Source organism: Mustela nigripes, chromosome 15, assembly GCF_022355385.1.
Source record: "Mustela nigripes isolate SB6536 chromosome 15, MUSNIG.SB6536, whole genome shotgun sequence".
NCBI classification, from domain to species: Eukaryota; Metazoa; Chordata; class Mammalia; order Carnivora; family Mustelidae; genus Mustela; species Mustela nigripes.
The window spans coordinates 2250740-2272820 of record NC_081571.1 but is presented as its reverse complement, the minus strand read 5'-3'; the positions used below and the strand labels follow the sequence as shown (position 1 = coordinate 2272820).

At 44.3% G+C, this 22081-nt stretch overlaps 1 protein-coding gene across 1 annotated transcript in view; it reads left to right on the top strand.

The window, feature by feature from the left end:
* LATS2 (large tumor suppressor kinase 2) overlaps nucleotides 1–16922 on the top strand; it is a 74617-nt gene extending 57695 nt beyond the window's left edge. The window contains exons 3-8 of the mRNA XM_059378229.1: nucleotides 3621–3753; nucleotides 4988–6399; nucleotides 7712–8294; nucleotides 9342–9524; nucleotides 11275–11381; nucleotides 14551–16922. Coding sequence (XP_059234212.1) covers nucleotides 3621–3753; nucleotides 4988–6399; nucleotides 7712–8294; nucleotides 9342–9524; nucleotides 11275–11381; nucleotides 14551–15045 — 2913 coding nt within the window. The 3' untranslated portion in view covers nucleotides 15046–16922. The remainder of the gene's footprint in view (nucleotides 1–3620; nucleotides 3754–4987; nucleotides 6400–7711; nucleotides 8295–9341; nucleotides 9525–11274; nucleotides 11382–14550) is intronic.
* The last annotated feature ends 5159 nt before the right edge of the window (nucleotides 16923–22081 follow it).

Here is a 22081-nt window from a genome sequence, read left to right as displayed (position 1 = left end):
TGTGAATGAGGTGGTCCTTGTGGGGGGTGGGGGGCCTTGTCACCGCCTGGGCCCCACACATGCCACATCACTTTAACTTTGGCCTTATTAGGTCACCCCTTTTCTCCCTTGGTTTTTGTTTTGTTTTCCTTTTCTCTATTACAGTTGTGATAGGCCTTTTTAGTTTTATTCCAAAGACACTTATTACTGAAGGTACTAAGGAAATCAAAACTAGTGAGACATTGTTTCTGTGCTCATTGGGCTGCTACACTAGTAGGGCAGACTTTAGATGCCCCGGGACAGATCAGTAATAGATGGGAGCACGAGGTACAGAGGAGCATATGTGTGTGGGCGGTGGGGAGTGCAGGGGTGGTGTGGGGACGGGTAAGAGGAAGAGGCAGTCCTCAGGCAGACAGGACGTGACTGCTGGAGAAAGGGGCAGGGGGACTGTGTGTACTAGCCCGTGCAGCATGCATATAGATATGCCAGTGTCCAAGCACATACCATCCAGGAAAAGTACCTATGCTCTGGGGCAGAAGTTGGGCATTCTTGGGTACATTAGAAATACTGTGTATAATGACAGACTTGGCTCCACCATCATCACTGACCTGTGCCAGGAGGGGCATCTGACCTTTGGGAGCACCTGGACACCCTGTGGGGATGCTGGAGGCAGCGGCTGCTGCCCTTCCTCTCTTGGCACCTCTCCCCAAGCAGGTTCCAACCTACTTCCCGGGGTGACAGTCCAAGCTGCTGGCTTGGTGTCTGAGAGCCAGAGTTGTGTGGGGCTTTAGCGAGGTCACACGCAGCAGCCATGCAGGGAGCAGGGTATGCTGTTGGATGGGCTTAGCACTGGCTGACGCCTGCTTGGGTCTGTGCGCAGTCCACGGCAGATGGGGCGGGTGGATGAGAGGCAGCATGCGTGTTCCCGTGGATTTAGAAATGATCCTGGATTTCCTTCAGCTGTAAAACCCAGCTGCACATGTGTGTATATAGCATCTTCTGAGAGTTAACTTATACAAACCACTTATTTTCCAAATGAGGATGAGGAACACACAGGGGCAAGACTCTCCTGACCTGGATTATTTGATGGTTTTTAATAAACAGGTTGCCTCTTTAGCATTGGTTAGGTTTTATGATTTGAGGCGTTGCTATGAACAGTCATTATTTGTGGTCTCCTGTTCATTTTTCTTGGTTAAGTTCCTAGATTCAAAGCACAATAAACGTATAAACCTGAAATCATGGGTACCCAGTAAACTGAGAGAGTTTGAGAATGCGGTGGTCTGTCAGAGAGTCTACACTCTTCTGCCGTTTGGCAGGTGCTGAGGGAGTGAGCGTGTCTGGCAGTTCACCCTGAAGAAGACAGGAGCTGGTGGTCATGTTTCAGACAGAGCAGACAGCCGTGGTTAGGGTCAGCCCCCTCGGGCACACATTTTAAATGGGTGCCAAAAGCTCCAGGGTGATCCTGATAAGATGCGGCCTTATCCCGTGTTTTCCTCCGAGCTGTCGAGAGTTCTCTGCAGACATGATCTCATCGCATAACATAGCTGTGAAGTCGGGAGGTTGAAGCATGACCTCCCGTCTACAGGTGAGGCATCGCTGTGTTCACTTCTGCACTTTTCTCAACGGCCCCACCAGATTTGACACACTTGCCATTTCTGTCCGTCCAAGCTCTGCTTTCAAAACTCAGCTCTGTTCTTAACTACTGTTTCTCCCTCTGCCTCATCAGTGGCTCTCCATGTTCTCCTCACCCCCTGCCCCCGCCATGCCCTGCCTCCTGCACCTACCATGTCCGCACCCATCCATCTCAGGCCATCAGTGCCTGCCCCTACCCCAATCATCTTGTCACGTCTTGTCCTGCCACGAAGCGGGGATATGACCAGGAAAGGAAAACTGGATTTTAGTATTACGTAATCAGAGGGGTATTGGGCGCTGAATTTGTTCTACTTGCTGCATTAGGTGGGTGGATACAGCCACAAATGAGGTGGAATTCAGGCCCCACCAGGTTCTCCCAGTCCCAGAGAAGGACACATGGACAGACAGATTGGTCTGATGAAGGTCATTGGTAGGTGATGCCCTGTCCCAGGGCTGGCAGGAGCATAGTGGTCAGCTCTGAGTTAGCCTGGAAAAGCACTTGGTTGGGAAGCCAGGGAGATCGGTTCCTTCTCAGTGTGTGGGATGAGTTCTGATTCTCCAGAGTGGCCCTTAGCTAGCTAGCACAGCCACTGTCTTTCTGCCTGGAACAGCTCTGAGCTTCCTTCTCGTCATCCTGGGATCTTCCTGCACCCTCACTCCTGTTCTCCTCCTGTCTGAGCCACGGGATCTCCTTTGCATTGCTTTCCTACCCCTTATGCATTTGGGCCCCCTCTTGTCTCTTGTCACCACCCCTTCTGCCTTTTGTTGCTCCTCCCTGCTTGCCTGCCCCTCCACCTTCACAGTGCTCTGTGTTCCCTCCCACAAATTCCCCATTTGCTGCCTCAGCCTGTTCCATTATTGTCTCGAGGAGGCCAGCCTCTGCCATCCTTCCTGTGCGCCCACAGCTCTACTGAGCCAACCAACAGGCACCTTGTCCCTTCCTGTCTCCCATCCGCTCTGCCTGTGTGATCTCTCTGACCTCGGAATGCCTCCAGCTCTGCTTACCATCTCTCTGCCCAACCTGATCTTCTCATTGCCTCATGTCCCCGATTGGAAAGCCTCTGTACCTGGTACAGTCTGGCCCCAGCCTTAGCTCCCTCTCTGCTGTCTCTCATGTCCCTGTTTGCTGCCTGCCACTCAGCCCATCCTCTGTCCCCCTGGCCTCTGCTCTGGCTGTTCCCCCTGCCAAGAATACCCCCTGGACTCTCCATCTACCCAAATTCTGTGGGTCCTTGGGGAGCTAGCTGTGCCTTCATCTCTTCCACCAGCAGTGTCTGGGGCCCCTCCCCACCAGCAGGAGGAATCCGTCTCCTCTGACCCTTGTCCTTCATCCCTGACCTTTGTCCTCTGTGTCTCCTGTGGTTGTCCCCAGCTTATTTCTCTTGTTCATCCCACAAGCAGTTTTAGGGGGCTTGTCCTATGCTGGGCACTTCTCTGAGGGCTCCTTTAGGGCCTGGCTTCTCTTTCTCCCACAAGACCAGGAGCCCAAGTGCAAGTTCCAGCTACCATAGCCAGCTAGGGGCATTCAGCAAGCTCTTTTTAAATGTCTCTGGTGACCCTCCCCTCTTCCTCTTTCTCCAAGTTAACCTGGGGGTCAGAGCAGGTTAAAGACAAGGTCTCTGACTTCAGCCATTCTTCACATTAAACTGTTCTAGTTTTAGGTTTGCCCACAAAGCAGAATCAGTCCAATCACAGAATTCTTCTAAGGAGAAGCAGAACTTAAGATTCTTCCAGGTCCACCATCAAAATTCCAGTGTGTTTGTGACGTATCCTAAATAGCCTACGGTTTAGTGTGTGGGAGCTTTTGTCACAAGGCACCTGAGGACATGGAGCCAGTTGTGCTCATTCTGAGACTTGTCTGTGGCACGTTGCAGGGCCCCAGCAGGCACAGAGGGGCAGATGTCACAACAGTCCTGAGCATGGTGGCAACGCAAGTCCTCGCGTGGCTTTGTTTTAAGATGACAGGCATTGATACCACCCACTGAAGCAGCCTTGTGCTTTTCTCCCAGGAGATGGCAGGCAGGGCTCTGAAGCAGACCGGCAGCCGGAGCATTGAAGCTGCTCTGGAGTACATCAGCAAGATGGGCTACCTGGACCCGAGGAACGAGCAGATTGTGCGAGTCATTAAGCAGACCTCGCCAGGTGAGCTCAGACCTGCAGCACTGTGAGGGATCGAAAAACACAACTCCACTTACAAGAAGGGAGGTCCAGTATGGCCCCGGCCAGCAGATTATCTCTTGGCCCTTTGCCTCACTGCACTTCGTGGTGAGCTGGGCCTGCCTTGCTCTGCCTTCATGCCCTGTGAGGGGAGGCAGCAGGTGGCCAAATCACAGGACTTACCTGGGTCCTGAAATAGCCTGTGGTACTTCCTGTGGTGGGGGCGGGGGTTGCTTGTATATATGCTTTGTTCTGGGAAGATTAAAAAACCCACTGGATATTAAAGTTAGGCAACCCAGCAGAGTGAGATCTAAAATGTTCTATTTTCTCTTGGGCTTATGAGGGAGTCTTTGAAAAGGGAGGTTTATTTCATTGATCTTAGAACACATCTTTGCTCACACTCTTACCTCAGAGCAGGCTGGCAGGCAGCTCTCCGGACTGGCAGCCGTGGCAATGGCACTAGGACAGCCCCTGCAGTGTCCCCTGGGAGGGGCCAGACACACCAGCACACATGCTCTGCCTCACTGGATCTCAGTGAATGTTTCTCTCCGAGGATGTAGCAGATGAGAAGTTTTGGGTGGCTGAGTCCATGAGAATGATAAGGGATTTTTGGATATTTAGCAAAAAGAGTTTTCCTTATTTTGTAGAAGATCTTTGATAAAGCCCACTTCATCAATTTCTATTGAGTGGGAAGTTGTATCTTTTTTGTTAAGAGAACACAGACTCTTGTTTTCTTGTTGATAGAAGGTCCTTGAATGATTGCCTGCTGGCTCTCCAAATCAAGATTCTTAGAGTCCCAGGGTCTGTCTTAGAGCACAGCTCTAAGGGGAAATGCAGGCCTATGTCTGTAATGATTTTCTTCTACATTTGCCTTTGACATGTATTTGCTGATGCATCTTCTTAGCCCAGGAAAAGTAATTGTTTGGCTGTGCTTCTGCCCTAGATGATGTCTGTAGAGGTTCTCGGCTCTGCCAGGTGTCCCTGTGAGGGGCCTTTGATGGGTGGGGCAGAGCCTTTGACCCAGAAGGTCGTCCGGATCTGCCCACAGCAGAGTTTAACCTCTGTGGGAGGACCTTCCAGAGGGCCTGGGGTCATTTCAGAGCCTGTACAGCATTGTTGACCCCAAGGACATGGCCAGTGCGAGGCGCCAGCCTGAAAGAGCCAGAGTCAATGGAGCAGGTTCTCCTCTAATACCATGTCCCCATTCTTTCCTCTGCAGGAAAGGGCATCACACCAGCCCCCGTGCCAAGGAGGCCAAGCTTTGAAGGAACAGGCGAGCCTTTCCCACCCTACCATCAGATGAGTGGGGCAGTCTACGAGGGCAGCAGCACACTGGAGGAGGTACCTCGTCAGTATATGGACTTTCTTTTCGCCGGAAGCACTCACAGCGTGCCTGGTGGCCATCAGCACCAGCCCAAAGGCTATGCCGCAAACATGGAGGCTGCAGGGATGAACTTCCCAGTGGCCGGCCCCGGGGGCCAACCCCTCCCACTGCAAGGCCCCCACTACAGGCCACACGTGCTGGTACCTGGGGAGCCTCTGGGCTATGGCATCCAGCGTAGCCCCTCCTTCCAAAACAAGGAGGCAGGAGCATACGCAAACCTTGCTGCCAAGGGCCCAGCCGTGCAGCCGGGGGCTGGCCATGTATTTCCACCCACGGGAGGGGCCACAGGACTGTACATGCCCCATTCACACCACAAACAGGCCCACCAAATGCACATGATGGGCTCCCGGGGCCAGGTGTTCACAAGCGACAGCCCCCCGCAGAGTCTGATCACACCCTCCAGAAACAGCCTCAACGTGGACCTTTATGACCTGAGCAGCCCTCCTGTCCAGCAGTGGCAGTCCTCTACCCTGTCCCGCCGCGACTCTCTTCAGAAGCCGGGCCTGGAGGCACCCCCCCGCCAGCACGTGGCATTCCTGCCTGAAGGCCCCATCCCCAGCAGAACCAACTCTTTCAACAACCACCAGCAGCCAGTGGCCGTGCCCATCCGGGCAGGAGTGCCCAGCAAGACGGAGCCTTCCATGCCCTCCCCCAACACCATCACGGCTGTGACGGCCGCCCACATCCTGCACCCAGTGAAGAGTGTGAGGGTAATGCGGCCCGAGCCCCAGACAGCTGTGGGGCCCTCCCATCCAGCCTGGGTGCCTGCACCCAGCCCCGGGGTGGAGAGTCTGGACTCCAAGGATGAGCACCCTCTGCCCCTGGGGGGCGCCAATGCATACCCGCTGGACGTTGACTATGGCAGCCCAGACCTGAGGTGCCCGCCCCCACCGTACCCCAAGCATTTGCTGCTCCGGAGTAAGTCAGAGCAGTATGACATGGACAGCCTGTGTGTGGGCATGGAGCAGAGCCTCCGAGGCAGCCAGGCTGCCGAGCCTGCCGAGAGGAGTGACAAGAGCCACAAAAATGCCAAAGGGGAGAAAGTGGGGAAGGATAAAAAGCAGATTCAGACCTCTCCTGTTCCCGTTCGGAAAAACAGCAGAGATGAAGAGAAGAGGGAATCTCGCATCAAGAGCTACTCGCCGTATGCATTTAAGTTCTTCATGGAGCAGCACGTGGAAAATGTCATAAAAACCTACCAGCAGAAGGTCAACCGGAGGTTGCAGCTAGAACAGGAAATGGCTAAAGTAATTTCTAATTATGTTCTTATCATTTGGCCCTGGCTCTTTCCTATATTGGTAGTAGGAATTACAGCAGAATTCCTTTTTTGTTTCTGCTTTATGCATCTTTATCACAAATGATTCATCTCACAGGGCAATGATACGGTTACAGGGTGAACACCTTGGAGAAATGACACATATTTCAGGCTCCCTTGCCCGTTCACCCTGACTCTGCAGGGGAGCAGTGAATACTGAGTGTGATGCAGCCAACAGGCAGATTACCAGATCGATTTTTATGGTGTGTACTTATTCCTTAACAAAATTTGTTAGTAACTGGTATTTAAACATTTTGAAAGAGGAGAAACAAAGTCTGAGGTTCTACAAATTGAAATTGTGGGATTTATAAGGGAAAATATATCTGGTAATAATCTATGTATCCTTTAATTAGCAAATAATATATATTTTTGAAAGATTTTATTTATTTATTTATTTATTTATTTGAGAGAGAGAGAGAGAGAGACAGAAAGAACACAACCAGGGGGAGGGGCAGGGGCTAGAGGGAGAGGGACATCCCAGTACCCTGGGATCATGACCTGAGCCAAAATCAGATGCTTAACTGACTGAGCCACCCAGGTACCCCCGTAAATAATATTTTAAATGTACCTTAGTTGACACTAATCTGCTAGAGAAGGTGATTAATGAAATGATCTAAATTAAAATGTTACAATAGGGGCACCTGGGTGGCTCAGTGGGTTAAAGCCTCTGCCTTCGGCTCAGGTCATGATCCCAGGGTCCTGGGATTGAGCCCCACATCCGGCTCTCTGCTCAGCAGAGAGCCTGCTTCCACCTCTCTCTCTCTGCCTACTTGTGATCTCTGTTGTCAAATAAATAAATAAAATGTTACAGTAAATTTAAATCATACAAAGCCAGTCATTCCAGATTCTAAAAATCAAATCTCTGTCCTTTCTACTCTCCCATTTTCACTGACTTTTCCTTGTTCCCATTTTTCTTAAGCTATTAAATTATTAGATTGCTCTTAGAGTTCTAGGAACTTTGTGGTCCCTTCTTTTTATTTTTTTTTTTTTTTTTTGCAGATTTTTATTTATAGAAATTTCCTCTGGGGCCTAAAATCACCCGTTTTGTCTTCCTTTTAGATTCCAGACTTGTGTCTACATAAGCATATAAAGAACAGAATCAGTTGTTGTCTTGCTTGTAGTATACTGGACCCATTCAGTGTTCTTGTTTCTATAAATTAAGTTAGGACCCTTGTATCTCCTGTCCCATATGTTTCCTCCCACAGACTCCTCTAACATGACTTCCTTGTTTTCCTTCCCCACAGGCTGGACTCTGTGAAGCTGAGCAGGAACAGATGAGGAAGATCCTCTACCAGAAGGAGTCTAATTACAACAGGCTGAAGAGGGCCAAAATGGACAAGTCCATGTTCGTGAAAATCAAAACTCTGGGGATTGGTGCCTTTGGAGAAGTATGCCTTGCTTGTAAGGTGGACACTCATGCCCTGTATGCCATGAAGACGCTGAGGAAGAAGGATGTCCTGAACCGAAATCAGGTGGCTCATGTCAAGGCTGAGAGGGACATCCTGGCCGAGGCAGACAACGAGTGGGTGGTCAAACTCTACTACTCCTTCCAAGACAAGGACAGCCTGTACTTTGTGATGGACTATATCCCAGGGGGAGACATGATGAGCCTGCTGATCCGGATGGAGGTCTTCCCTGAGCACCTGGCCCGCTTCTACATCGCCGAGTTGACTCTGGCCATTGAGAGTGTCCACAAGATGGGCTTTATCCACCGAGACATTAAGCCAGACAACATTTTGATAGATCTTGATGGTCACATCAAACTGACAGATTTTGGCCTCTGCACTGGGTTCAGGTGGACTCACAATTCCAAATACTACCAGAAAGGTATTGTCTTAGATGTGCCACATCCACCTTCTACATCTAGACATATAACTAAACCATCTAAGGCAACTCTTTCCCATCTGGGTGGTTCCTGATCATTTGAAATTATCTGTTTTCCGTTATTTTATAATTCGTCATGACATCCTTTTCTCCCTGAAGCAATAGTATGATATGTGAAAAAAGTTTTTTAAATTAATGGATTCAAGTTTTACTATAGTATTTTTAGGACAATAGGCTATGGGGTATCATGGGACCTTTGTGGGGACCATCACTATGCCCTTATAAAATGAGCCTTAAAAAATAAGTCTCACAACCTCCCAAGAGTCCTCTCTTCTAGTTAATGTGACCCTCTCTATAGGTATCTGTAAGTACAGATATAGGTTAACTCCATCTTCTAAGCTAATGGCCAGCTTACTTATGACTCAGTTTCTTGAGATAGTTATTTTAATAACATGGCTCAGTCTTTTTTTTTTAGTAAGTTTTTTTTTTTTTAAGTAATCTTTACACATAATGGGCTTGAACTCACAACCCCAAGATCAAGAGTTGCATGCTTTATCAATTGAGCCTCATGCATTTATTTTTTAACTCAAAACTAATCCTAAATCATTTAATCTTTCCCATTTTTCTGGCATTAAAGCCACTTTTTTTTTTAATATTTTTAAGTCGTCTCATGCTTTTCCATGCTCATCTTGAAACATGTCTTGTCAGACAGGTAGTAGACTTTGACCAGAGTGCTATGTCTGGTATTCCCCTAGTTACCTGAGCTTTTCTCCTGGCACATCACACTGTCACCCTGCACAGCACCCAGCTCCTCTTATTGCCTCATCCATCTTTCTTAGTGTTTGTTACCTCTTGACTTGAATCTCACACCCAGGAATCATGGACCACCCCTGCAGAGCAGCTGGGGAGGATCCTTTCTTGTAATATGTCTGGAGCTGAACTGAATTACTTTCCCCCTTTGAAGCTGTGGATTTGTTGCATCATTGAATAGTGGAAATTCACTTTGTTTTTTATTCTGTTCTTTCACTGCCCCTGATTTCTGGGTGAAAGGGAGCCACATCAGACAGGACAGCATGGAACCCAGCGACCTCTGGGATGATGTGTCTAATTGTCGATGTGGAGACAGGCTGAAGACTCTGGAGCAGAGAGCCAGGAAGCAGCACCAGAGGTGTCTGGCACACTCCCTGGTTGGGACCCCAAATTACATTGCGCCAGAAGTGCTCCTCCGAAAAGGTTTGTGCTTCCGGCCACAGGCAGCTCCCCAACTGGCAGCCATCTTGACTTCAAACCTGTGGAGCCAGATGACCTCTGAGTCTCTCCAGCTCCAGTTTTCCAAGGCTGAATGTTCTCATTGTATTTTTTGTACTCGTGGAAGCCCGAGAGGAAATTATTTCCCTCACAGGCCTCCAGCATGTCTCACATCTGTTTTGCAGCTGCTTTGGCTTCTGGGGTGAAAGAGGACACACACCATTAGACCTGCCTCACTAGCTTTGGCTGGGATAGATTGGGTGTAGGGTGTGGACTTTCTGTCTAGAACCCAAGAGAATCTCCACAACTGGTTTTGACAGAAACAACTCTGAGGGCACAGGGACACTATTCAGTCTGTCCGAACCGTACATGCCCAGGTTCCTAGCTGCATATAGCCTATCCAGTTGGTTAGGAAGTATGACAGAACGCTAGTTTTGTTTTCCTCCCTTTCTCCCGTTAGTCCAGAAGTGCTGGCAGGTGAGATTTGGGGACAGTGGTATGCGTGAAATTACAAGCATTCAGTAAAATTGATCTGTGTGGCTATTCTATTAAATACTCATTTGACTGAGTACCAGAGGAACCTTTCAGTGATAGCTGTGGGGCTTGTAGTGACAATGCAGTAAATCCAAAGGGTGGTGGTCTGTCTTTTCACATGTGTTGTTTCGAGTCTTTGAAGTCTGTTCAAGTCAGTTTTCTTTGTTAGCTGTGGAAATCCAAGGCAAATCACTTAACCACTCAGAGCCACAGGCATAACAGTGACTACCTTGAGAGGTGGTTGTGAATACCGGCCTCACTGCCCCGGAAAGGTGTAGTTCTCTCCTTCCTCTCCCAGTGGGAGGTGGGAGGTGTCTCTGGCACCCTGACACGTGCCGCAGTCCAGGAAACAGGATGGTGTTACCCTACCGCCTCCAGCGCCACACCAGGGCAGGAGGAGATGGGATGTGGGGAGAACAGAGTTAGCAAGCACTGCCGGCAGGTCTTACGGCCCAGTTCAGGCTTGGCAGTGTTCAGGTGACATCAGGACCAGAGCATGGCTGGGACTGGGATACAGAGCTCTGAAGGAAAAGTGGGAGAAAATAAAAGAAAAATGGACCTGTTCCGCTGCCTTGATGAGGCCGGCCCTGCCTGCCCAAGCTGCAGGGTGCCCCGCCTCAGCTACTGTGTCTTGGGAGCTCGGTGAGGAAGGGCCTGGCTCCGTGAGTGTGTTACACTGTGTCTTAGGAGACAGTTGCCAAAGGGCCCCCTTTCCCTCTTCTGCTCCATATTCCTCAGCTTCTTCCAAAATCAACTTAGCAAGCCTCCCCAGGAAGCCCTTGAGGCTGGCAGGTGTAGCACTTGCTGTTTTTTAGTTAGTCCTATTTTAATTGATGTCTTTGTGCATTCTTTAAGGACTTAAAATCCTAGTTAGTAGTGTTGCTAATAATAACAATAGGCTTTTAAAATTAGAAAGTTCTATTACAAAAGCATCCTGTGTTTATCATAGATTAATGGTAGAAAAGAAGAGAATACATGAAGACTGGCACCATCCTGGCAGGTGTCCCATCCAGCCTTCTATTCCGAGCCACACGTGCAGGGAGGTGCATTTTGTGTAGGTTGGTTTTCTTTTACATAACATGTATGCTGCTTGAACATGCTTTCCCCCTTAACAGTCAGTTAGCATTTGAGGATTTCACAAAATGCTTCTCTGAGAAGAATACATGCCTGTGTTGGAATTGAGTGAGCCTCTGTCTTTCAGGATACACTCAGCTCTGTGACTGGTGGAGTGTCGGTGTGATTCTCTTTGAGATGCTGGTGGGGCAGCCCCCCTTTTTGGCCCCTACTCCCACAGAAACGCAACTGAAGGTAGGAACTAATGAGCCTGTGCATCCCCTTGCTGCAAACACACGTGCTTTTCTGATGAACCCATGCATCTCCACTCAGCATTTGACCTTTCATTCTGAATAGTGTTGGATTGTAAGTTGTGTATTTTAAAGTATTGTAATTATTATTACCTGTATAAAAATTTTCATTTTACTAATGCCACAAAGTTAGACCTGTGTTTGTTTGTTTGTTTGGTTGGTTTTGGCCAAATGTTAAGCTTTATTGGTTAGCAAGGTGTTTTTTTTTTTTTTTTTTAATTTATTTTTAGCATCACAGTATTCATTATTTTTGCACCACACCCAGTGCTCCATGTAATCGGTGCCCTCTATAATACCCACCACCTGGTTCCCCAACCTCCCACCCCGTCCCCGCCACTTCAAACCCCTCAGATTGTTTTTCAGAGTCCATAGTCTCTCATGATTCACCTCCCCTTCCAATTTCCCTCCACTCCCTTCTCCTCTCTAACTCCCCATGTCCTCCATGCTATTTGTTATGCTCCACAAATAAGTGAACCAAGATGCCCTTCAACGGACGAAAGGATAAGGAAAATGTGGTCCATATACACTATGGAGTATTATGCCTCCATCAGAAAGGATGAATACCCAACTCTTGTAGCAACATGGACGGGACTGGAAGAGATTATGCTGAGTGAAATAAGTCAAGCAGAGAGAGACCTGTGTTTTGATACATATGTGTATCTGAAGTTTTACTTGAACCAGTGGCCACCCACCATCTTGAACCATGAACAGTGAGATGCTTTAAAGGTGCACTGTATACATCCATTCTCTGCTGCCACCCATGCCTCCTTTGCAAAAAACACTGAAAACTCTATGAACTAGACCTAAAGAAACCAGTTATTTCTTTGAATTTTATACTGCATTATATGCTATATTACTGTTTGCAGACTATCAGCTGTGTGGTTGGGCTAGTTTTACATATTTCTAATATCAGTTGGAAAGAATATTTACTCTGTCAATCATTTAATACTAAATAACTAGTTTTAGAATGATAGAATGATAGCCATTCTCTGAAATAAATGATTTGATTATTTAAGGATTGAACAGAGAAGCTGATGAAATCTTTGAGACTTCCTTTAACAGTGCACTTAACCATAGGTGTTTACTAACAATTCTATGAAGTATCCATATGTCCCAGAGTCTATGTTAGGCCTTAAATTAATAATCCCTTACTTAGAAAAACCCTAAATGAAGGCTTAGTTTTCACTCCAGTAATAATAAAAATGCAATTTGACATTATCTGTATCCTAATTGAATTGCCGAACTGTTCACTAATTTGCCTGCATGATAATAACCCAATGTTTTTATTGTGATAAAATTTGACATTTTAACCATTTTTAATTTTACAGTTACATTGAGTGCATTCACAGTGTTGTACAACTGTAACCATTACCTGTTTTTGAATATTTTTATCATCCCCAACAGAAACTGTACCCATTAAACAATAACTCCCCTTCTTCCTTCCGCTAGACTCTATAACCTCTCTTCTACTTTCTGTGTCTATGAAGTTGCCCAGTCTAGATGCCTCACGAAAGTGTAATAACCGTATTTGTCTTTTCATGACTGGCTAAATTTGACTTACCATAATGTCTTTGGGGTCCATCCATGCTGTAGCACATATCAGAATTTCCTTTCTTTATAAGGCTGAAAAATATTCCACTGTATGTGTACAGCACATTTATCTATCCATCATGTGGTGATGGGTCACTTGGGCTTGTTCTACATTTTGGTGATTGAATAATGCTGCTGTCAACATGAGTACATATATAAGTACTGCTTTCTTTTGGGGGGTTACATACCCAGAAGTGAGATGGCCAGATCATGTGTTCATTCTGTGTTTAAACTTTTGAGGAACCACCAAACTATTGGCCCCAGTGGCTGCATGATTTTACATTCCCATCATCCATGCATGAAGGGTCCAGTTTCTTCACATGCTCATCAACACTTATTTTACTTGTTTTTTTAATCAGTCATCCTAGTTGGTGTGAGGTGGTATCTCATTGTGGTTTTGATTTGTATTTCCCTGATGATAGTGAGTGAGCCTCTCTTCGTGTGCTTAGTGGACATTTGCACATGCTTGGAGAATGTCTGTTCAAGTCTTTAGCTCTTTTTTAATCAGGTTATTATTGTTGAATTGTAGGAGATCTTTATATATTCTGGACATTAATCCCCAATCAGATATATGCTTTGCAGTTTTAGTCTCTCATTCTGGGGGTTACCTTTTCACTCTGTTAGTAGTGTCCTTTGGTACACAAAAGTTTTTAATTTTGATAAAGTCCATTTTATGTATTTTTTGTTTTGTTGCCTGTGCTTTTGGTATCATATCCAAGAAATTGTTGCCAAATATAATGTCATGAAGATTTTCCCCTATGTTTTCTTCTTTGACTTTTATAATTTTAGCTTTATTAAAACAACTACTCGAGTTCAAACCAGCCCTCCCACCCATACACCCAGCTGTCTCCATGCCTGTCTCCAGTGCCCTGTCACCCCTGCCTGTAGCCTGATAATTTGGCCTTGCTTTATCCTGATTCTAAGTATAAATAATAGAGACGTCCATTAGGTTTTCTCTTCATAGTAGATGAACTTTATGACAAATGTATTTACTAAACATCCTGATGGCTGGTCTGTGCAATTGACCGTCACAAGCACGAGGCCAAGACCATAGGTTCTGTCACCTTTATTCTCCTATGTGAAGTTGTCTTTTTTTTTTTTTAAACAAAATCCCAGTGGACCATCTCTTGGCCATAATAAGTACTGAATGCAAACCATGATGGTTCAATAGAAATCTCTTGCATAAGCTAAAGAAATGACTCCAGTGATCAGCCTCTTCATTTTTATAGAAATCACAAAATTCTTTTGCTTAACTGTATTTCTGATAGAAGAAAGTCCGTCTATTATGGTCTGTTTGGCTTACATACCCCCCGCCTCAGGCTGGGAGCCTGCTACTTACCCATGTTGACCTTTGATAGCTGCTCAGCTTTGCACCTGCTGCTCCTCGATCTATTCTAAATATCCTCCCATTGTCAAAGTCCAATTAGTTAAAAGCTATGTCATCACATACTATCTCAGAACTGCCGTAAGTGAAACTTAAAATGTGAAAAGAAAGGAAAACTTTAGTTTTGTTGTCTCTTCAGGTCATAAACTGGGAGAACACGCTCCACATTCCAGCCCAGGTCAAGCTGAGCCCCGAGGCCCGGGACCTCATCACCAAATTGTGCTGCGCAGCTGACCACCGGCTGGGGAGGAATGGGGCTGACGACCTGAAGGCTCATCCATTCTTCGGGGCCATTGATTTCTCGAGTGACATCCGGAAGCAGCCAGCCCCCTATGTCCCCAAGATCAGCCACCCTATGGACACCTCAAATTTTGACCCTGTTGATGAAGAAAGCCCTTGGAACGATGCTAGTGAAGATAGCACGAAGGCCTGGGACACACTCACCTCTCCAAATAACAAACACCCTGAGCATGCATTTTATGAGTTCACTTTCCGAAGGTTCTTTGATGACAATGGCTATCCCTTTAGGTGCCCAAAGCCTTCAGGAGCAGATGCTTCACAGGCTGAGGACTCTGATTTGGAAAATTCTGATATGGTGGATCAGACTGAAGGTTGCCAGCCAGTGTACGTGTAGACAGTGATTTGGAGTCCCTGACACTCTGCTTCTTCAGAGGTCCAGGGGGCCCAAAGCTGGTTTCTTAACAGGCCTGATTGAGAGTCGAGGTCTTCTTTGTTCAAGTTAGTCCATTGGTTACTTCACTTGAAGTTCTGGTCTTCATCAAAAACCCCCAAAACAAACAAAAAAGCTTTTTTATAAAGGACTCAAGTCTAGCAGATTCTGTTTGATGGGGGTGGGGGACAGGTGTCAACATTGCATTGAACTGAAATTGGCTTTTGAGGACCTTCACTGCATTAAAACAATATTTTTAAAAATTTAGTACAGTTTAGAAAGAGCACTTATTTTGTTTATAGCCATTTTTCTTACTAAATTATAGGGATTAACTTTGACAAATCATGCTGCTGTTATTTTCTACATTTGTATTTTATCCATAGCACTTACTCACATTTAGGAAAAGACATAAAAACTGAAGAACATGTGATAAGAAATCTCTGTGCAATAATGTGTAAAAAAAAAAAAGGTAACACTGTTCTGATATTACTGATACCATTTTATTCACACAGTGGTTTTTGTTTTATATTTTTTCCCACATTTCAAAATTGTGATATAATGTTAAAAGCTGCTTTTTCTTTCTTTTTTTTTTCTTTTTTTGCTTTTTGCATATGATAGTATACTAGGAAGTGTGAGCAAGGTGATTATGTGGGTGTGATTTCAGATGTCTGGTGTGTAGAGAGTACTGCATGAGCAGGGTTTTTCTATTATAAAATTACCATATCTTGCCATTCACAGCAGGTTCTGTGAATATGTTTTTACTGAGTATCTTTAAATGAGATGTTCTAGACAGTTTGCTGATAACGTATCGTGTGGGTGACTTCTTTGCTATGATTGTATCCCTTATTGTTTTGTCAAAGAAATGCAGATGTGTAACTGAGAAGTGATTTTTGTGTGTGCGTCTTGGGTATGATTGGATTCTTTGGGGGGTAAACTTAAATATTTGTCATATACTAAACTTGTATACATCAAAAGGGATTAATTTAGCTATGCCAAAAAATATTAAGTTAATCATCGAACTCTGTCCATTTTGCTAGTTAGTATACTCTCATTGGCATAGCTGATAAGTGGAACCCTGTGGCCATGGCCCGGATGCCAGGACATTGCCCGCACTGAACAGTTTGCGTGGTGTCATTCCTCCTGTCATTGTAGACAAGGGAGGTGTTATAACCATGATGAAATTTAATTCTTTCACTTTTTTTTGGTGTGCTTTGAAGCATCAATCTTAACTTGGTTTTAAAAATATACTTTTCTAATCTTTGTAAAACAGCAAGGATTATTCAAAGTGACATTGGAATAAAAAAATAAGCCATACGTATTTTCTTAGAAGTGTAGATGTATATATAACTACATAGATAAACACACAAAATTTTCCTTATTTCAAATTAGTATGATTCCTATTTAAAGTGATTTATTTCTCAGTAAAAAGTTCAATTCTTTTTTGCTTTTTAAAAATCTGATGTGTCATATTTTTCATTATGTTATTCCACATATTTTTCCTTGAATTTTTTAGCATAATGTATCCATTATTTAGTATATATCTAGGCAACAACACTTACAAGTTTATCAATGTCTAAACTAAGAAAAAACAAAAAAAAACAATTACTGTGTACTGGTTTACATTTGTATGAATGGCAAATTCTGAAGTCTGCTGTGCTTGTATCGTGACTGTCAGTATTTTCGCTATTTTATAGTAACGCCCTGTTATTTACAGCGCTCTGACATACTTTCATGTGGTAGGTTCTTTCTCAGGAACTCAATTTAACTATTATTTATTGATATATCATTGCCTTTGAAAAGCTTCTACTGGCACAATTTATTATTAAAAGTTTGAATCCAAATCCTTTGGTGTGATGTCGTACTGGAATCTGTAATTTCTTGCTCTTATCAATGTGTTTCTCAGTTATCCGTATGCAGCCAGGACTGCCAGCTGCTGATGGAGGCACTGTCATGAGAGGGAGGGAGAAGAGCCTCCCCAGACAGAGTTCTGGCTCAGGAAGGAAGGGTCAGGTATGGGAAAAATGGGTTTTCAGGTTATACACAGAAAGTCCAGGTCAGGGTATGGTTCTGTGACCTATCTTCTCTTCCGTAAGACGCTGACAAAATATACTTCACTAGGATCAGCAGGTGGATTAAGTGGGATATCAAATATGTATGGTGGGTGATAAAATAAATCCTGATCAGGAGCTGATTTCCCTTCGTGAGACACTTAAACTAAGAGGACTACGGTAACTCCCTGAACTTTGGTTTAAAATGGTTGGTTGGAATTTCAGAAAATATTATAGTTTGTGTTCTTTGTTAATCTTTTTGAATAGTTAAAATCGCATGGTTCAAAAATCAAAACGTGGGTGCCTGGATAGCTCAGTCTGTTAAGTGTCTGCCTTCCTTTCAGGTCATGATGCGGGTCCTGGGATCGAGCCCTGCATCAGGTTCCTTGTTCAGCAAAGAGCCTGCTTCTCCTTCTGCCCCTCACACTGCTTATGCTCTGTCTCTCTCTCTCTCAAATAAAATCTTTTAGAAATAAATAAAATAAAATAAAATGGTTGGTGGAATTTCAGAAGATAGTTTGTTTTCTTTCAGTTACTCCTTTGAGTAGTTATATAGTTTCAAAACCAAAACATGTAAAAGGATATACAAGAAAATGTCTCCTACTGCTTTTTCGAGCCATTCAGTTCACCTCTCACAGTTTATTGTGTGTCCTTAAAAAAAATGAAACTTAAGCATACACAGCACAAGAAAATGCATACATTTTACCTCTTTTACACAAATGGGAGAATGTTATGAATACTTTCTGCATCTGTTTTCTTCACTTGGCAGTCTAAGTTACCACTCATCATGTTTTATTATACTCTGTGGTATTTCATCACGAAGGTGTATTATAATTAATCAAGCAAAGTCCCATATCAACAGACATTTCAGTTTCTGATCTTTTTCTATTATAAATAATGCTGGAATAAATAACCTCTATAGCCATCATTTTGTGCATGTGCAAGTATATATATAAGATAGTTTCCTAGAGGTGGAATTGCTAGGTCAAAAGTTAAGTATATTTGTAATTTTTATTGCCAAATTGCCTAGCAGAGATCTTGGGAGAACTCTTCCATGGCTCTCTCCTATGCATTCTTGGGTATACCAAGAAGGCAAGGCCCTGACCACTTTCACATGGACTGTTTCTCAGGTTAGGGTTTGTAGCGAGGAACCCTGAGTGGGAGAGTAATGCCTCCCTCTAAGACAAAAAAAAAAAAAAAAAAAAAAAGCAAGCTTGCTTATTGCTTGCTATAAAAGGGGCAGGTTCCTCAGGCTCAGGGTACCTCAGCAGAATCCCTCTGGGTCTCTTGCTCTTCCCCTGTGGGACTTGGGGGCAAGGAGATCTGTGCAAACACACCAATGCTCATGTTGCTTAATGTTCGGTGAGTAATAAAGTCCTGTGTGTCTGATCCTGGAGTCCCTTGTCTTATTTCAGGATTCATGAAAGAGTGACAGGCTAACTTCTTAGCTTATAAGTAGGGTAAAATCAAATCTTAGACCTGACCACAGGTATTATGCCAATATATACCCCCAAGAGAAACATATGGGAGTATTCACTTACTGCTTTGCCAGCTTCAGAGTGTATTATCAACCTTTTTGATCTTCGTCCATTGACTAAGTTAAAGTATGTGTGTGTTGATGTACTTCTGACATTCCTCTCATTTTGAAAGAGGTTGAGCATTTTTGTGTATGCCTAGTATTCAAGTGCATATCCTTAAAAAGCAATGGTTCTAATTTTATGCATCATTTGAGTGTTGGTACTTAAGGGAATCCCAAAAGATTTCCATTCACTTCTTACTCTTGGTCTTCTCTTCCTGCTCAGCTCCAGTGAATTAACTGGGCTGAAGGCCAGATAACAGATTACTGAGAACAGACCCTTCAGTGTTTTGACAGATTCCACAGGAGGTGAATACTCCGCTCAGAATGTTGCAAGGATACAGCCAGACCGAACTTCAACATATCTGTGGTCATTGCTGGGTGTGACTAGAGTGTGTTGAGGGAAAAAATACTACATTCTTTAGAAGTTTCCTCCACACTTGGCATGTTATGTGTCCCTTGATAAATCTGAATGCAAATCTCAAAGAGAAAAACAGTAGCCAGCATGACTGGCTTCCTCTGAACCTCCTATGGTCTGAACCATTATTCAGTTGCAAAAAAAAAAAAAAAACACAAAAACTTTTTATTTGTTTGCAAGAGAGCGAGCGAGTGTAAGGGGGGAGGAGAGGCATAGGATGAGGGAGAAGCAGACACTCTGGCTGAGCAGGGAGCCCACTGTGGGACTGGATCCCAGGACCCTGGGATCATAACCTTAGCAGAGGGCAGATGCTTAACCAACTGAGCCACTCAGGTGCCCTTAGTTGCAAATTTTTTAAATGCAGTTTATCAAATTCATAATACTTCCTCCAGATTCTACTTATGGACCAACTTTAAAGCCCAGTACTTCATTAATATTTTACTTCCATTGGCAAAAATTCAACATAATAAAAGATCTTTGCTATTAAAATGCATATTTGTAAGTACTACTATGCTGGCATTATTAGCCATTAATTATTTTCCATCAATAAAGAACTTTTCCTCAGCAAGTGAATTTTCCATTTCCGAAAGTGACAGCTTAGTGGACAAAATGTGCTTATTCACTGTAGAAAGGAAGAAACATTTTATTGTTATTGAACACTGGGATGAAATACATATGGCCCACTGTTAAGGGGAGAAAACTAGCTTGAACGGCAGCTTTGGTTTTCTTTTGCAACTCACATCAAACTGTTCTAATTTTTATTTCCACCATCAAATATGCTTTAGAAAACTCAAGAGGGAAAGGGAATCCTACTGTATTTGTGGATAGTTTTGCTCACCATCTTCTTTCTTCCTGATACTGTTAGGATTTTTATCTTTTCCTATCTTTCTAGAAAATGTCCTTTACCCATTCTTTTAGGAAAGGTCAAGAGGTGACAAATTCTGTTAGGTTTCCTTCATCTGAGAATGTCTTCCTCTCCCCTTTTCTCCTGAAAGATATTTTAGGTGTACTTACTTTGGGTATAATTTCATTTGGGTGTAGGATTCTAGATTGATAGTTGTTCTTTCAGCACTTGAGAAATATGCCCCTTCTGTCCAGCCTCCATGGTCTCTGATGAGAATCTATTATTCTATTTTTCCTCTACAGACAAGGTCATTGTCTTTCTCTAACTCCAAAATGTTCTTTAATTGCTTTCCAGAAGTTTAGTTATGTTGTGTGCTGGCTTGGATTTCTTTAGATTTACCCTGTTTGTGGTTCACTCAGATTCCTGACTATGTAGGTTCACATCTCTTGCCAAATTTGAGAAGTTTTCAGCCATTATTTCATTGAGCACTTTTTCATCCCTGCCCTGTTTCTCTTCTCTGTCCAGTACTCTGAAGATGCAAGTATTACATCTTTTGTTATCCCTGAGACTCTGCTCATCTCTCCCCTGCGTTTTCACCCATTTTCTCTGTGCTGCTCAGGCTGGGTAATTTCTGTTGTTGTTTTAGTTCACAGATTCTTTACTCTGTCCCCTCTCTTCTACTCTTGAGCCCATCCACGGAGCTTTGTATTTCAGTTATTGTATTTTGGGGACCACAAAATAACATTTGATTCTTTATATCTTCTGCTGCTTTGCTGAAGCTTTCTACCCATTTTCTTTTCTTTTTAAAAAAGAACACAATTGCTCTTTGAAGCATACATTGTGATTTCAAATCTTAGGTAAGTCTAATATCTCAGCATTGTTGTCTAGTGATTTCTTTCAAAGATCTTCCTGATTCTTGGTGTGATCCTCAGTTGTGAACCTCACATTTTGCATTACATTCCGAGACTTTGGATCTTCTGTTTTAGCTGGCTGTCATGGGCATTGTTCCGGCAAGGAAAGAGGGACATAACTGCTTCATTATTGCCTGGTGCAGGCAGAAGTCAGCCTCTCAGCCTCTTTTTGATATGCAGGGACAGGGACGTTTCCTTGTTAACTGTTGAGCAGGGGTGATGTATCTGCTGTCCAAGTTGTGTCCACTGACATCTTGTTGGGGTGGCCTCATTATCACTGAGAAGTCCTGACTCTGTGCAAAGCCTCCTCTGACACCATCCTAGTGATGGGGGGAGAGAGATGCCTCATTATTGTCAGGTATCGGACACCAAAGTCCAGGTTCCCCATATTTTTCACTTAGACTGCCAAGTTGGGAAAGGCATCACCAGCCAACGGGGATGAATATCCCAGTCTCCTGCTTGAAGTTCTCTGAAATCACCCCAGCAGGAATGTTGAGGAGCCTCATTTCAGCCTTGCAAGAGTAGAATTGTAGGCTTCCACTTTGCCTTTGCTGGCATGGCATTTTAGGGTGAGCGTGTGGTGCCACAGTTTTCTCTGGCAGTTGGCTGGAGTAGAGAGCGATTATGGTCTAAAAGCTGTCTTGCTAGTCTACCCCACTAGCTAGAGAGAGCAGGCTTTTGTTGGGACTTTTTTTGCCTGTGCTTGTTGGCATTTCCAGGCTGTTGGCTTCTAGCTCCAAGTTTGGAACACTGAGGCAGAAAGAAAACCCAGAGAACTCACTACTATGTCATTCCTTGGAGACTGAGGTCCCTAACTGCTTGGCTACCACCTCTCTACCTTTCAGTGCTTTTTGTTTTATATGTAACGTCTAAGAGTTTTTGTTATATTTAACAGGAGGAATAGGGAAAAGTATGTATATGCCATCTGAAAGTGGAAGAGGGTTTCAATTTCAACTTCAGTTTTAACTAATTAAAACTCAAAATTCAGTTCCTCAGTCATGCCAGCCTCATTTCACATGCTCAGTAGCTACACATGGTTAATGGCTACCATACTGGATAGCTCAGATCTGAGACAATAGGTTCTCTAGTTTTGCATTAATCCTTGCACTGACAAACATCTTGCTGAATTATTTTTTAAGATTTTATTTATTTCAGAGACAGAATGGAAACAGGGGGAGGGGCAGAGGGAGAAGGAGAGAATCT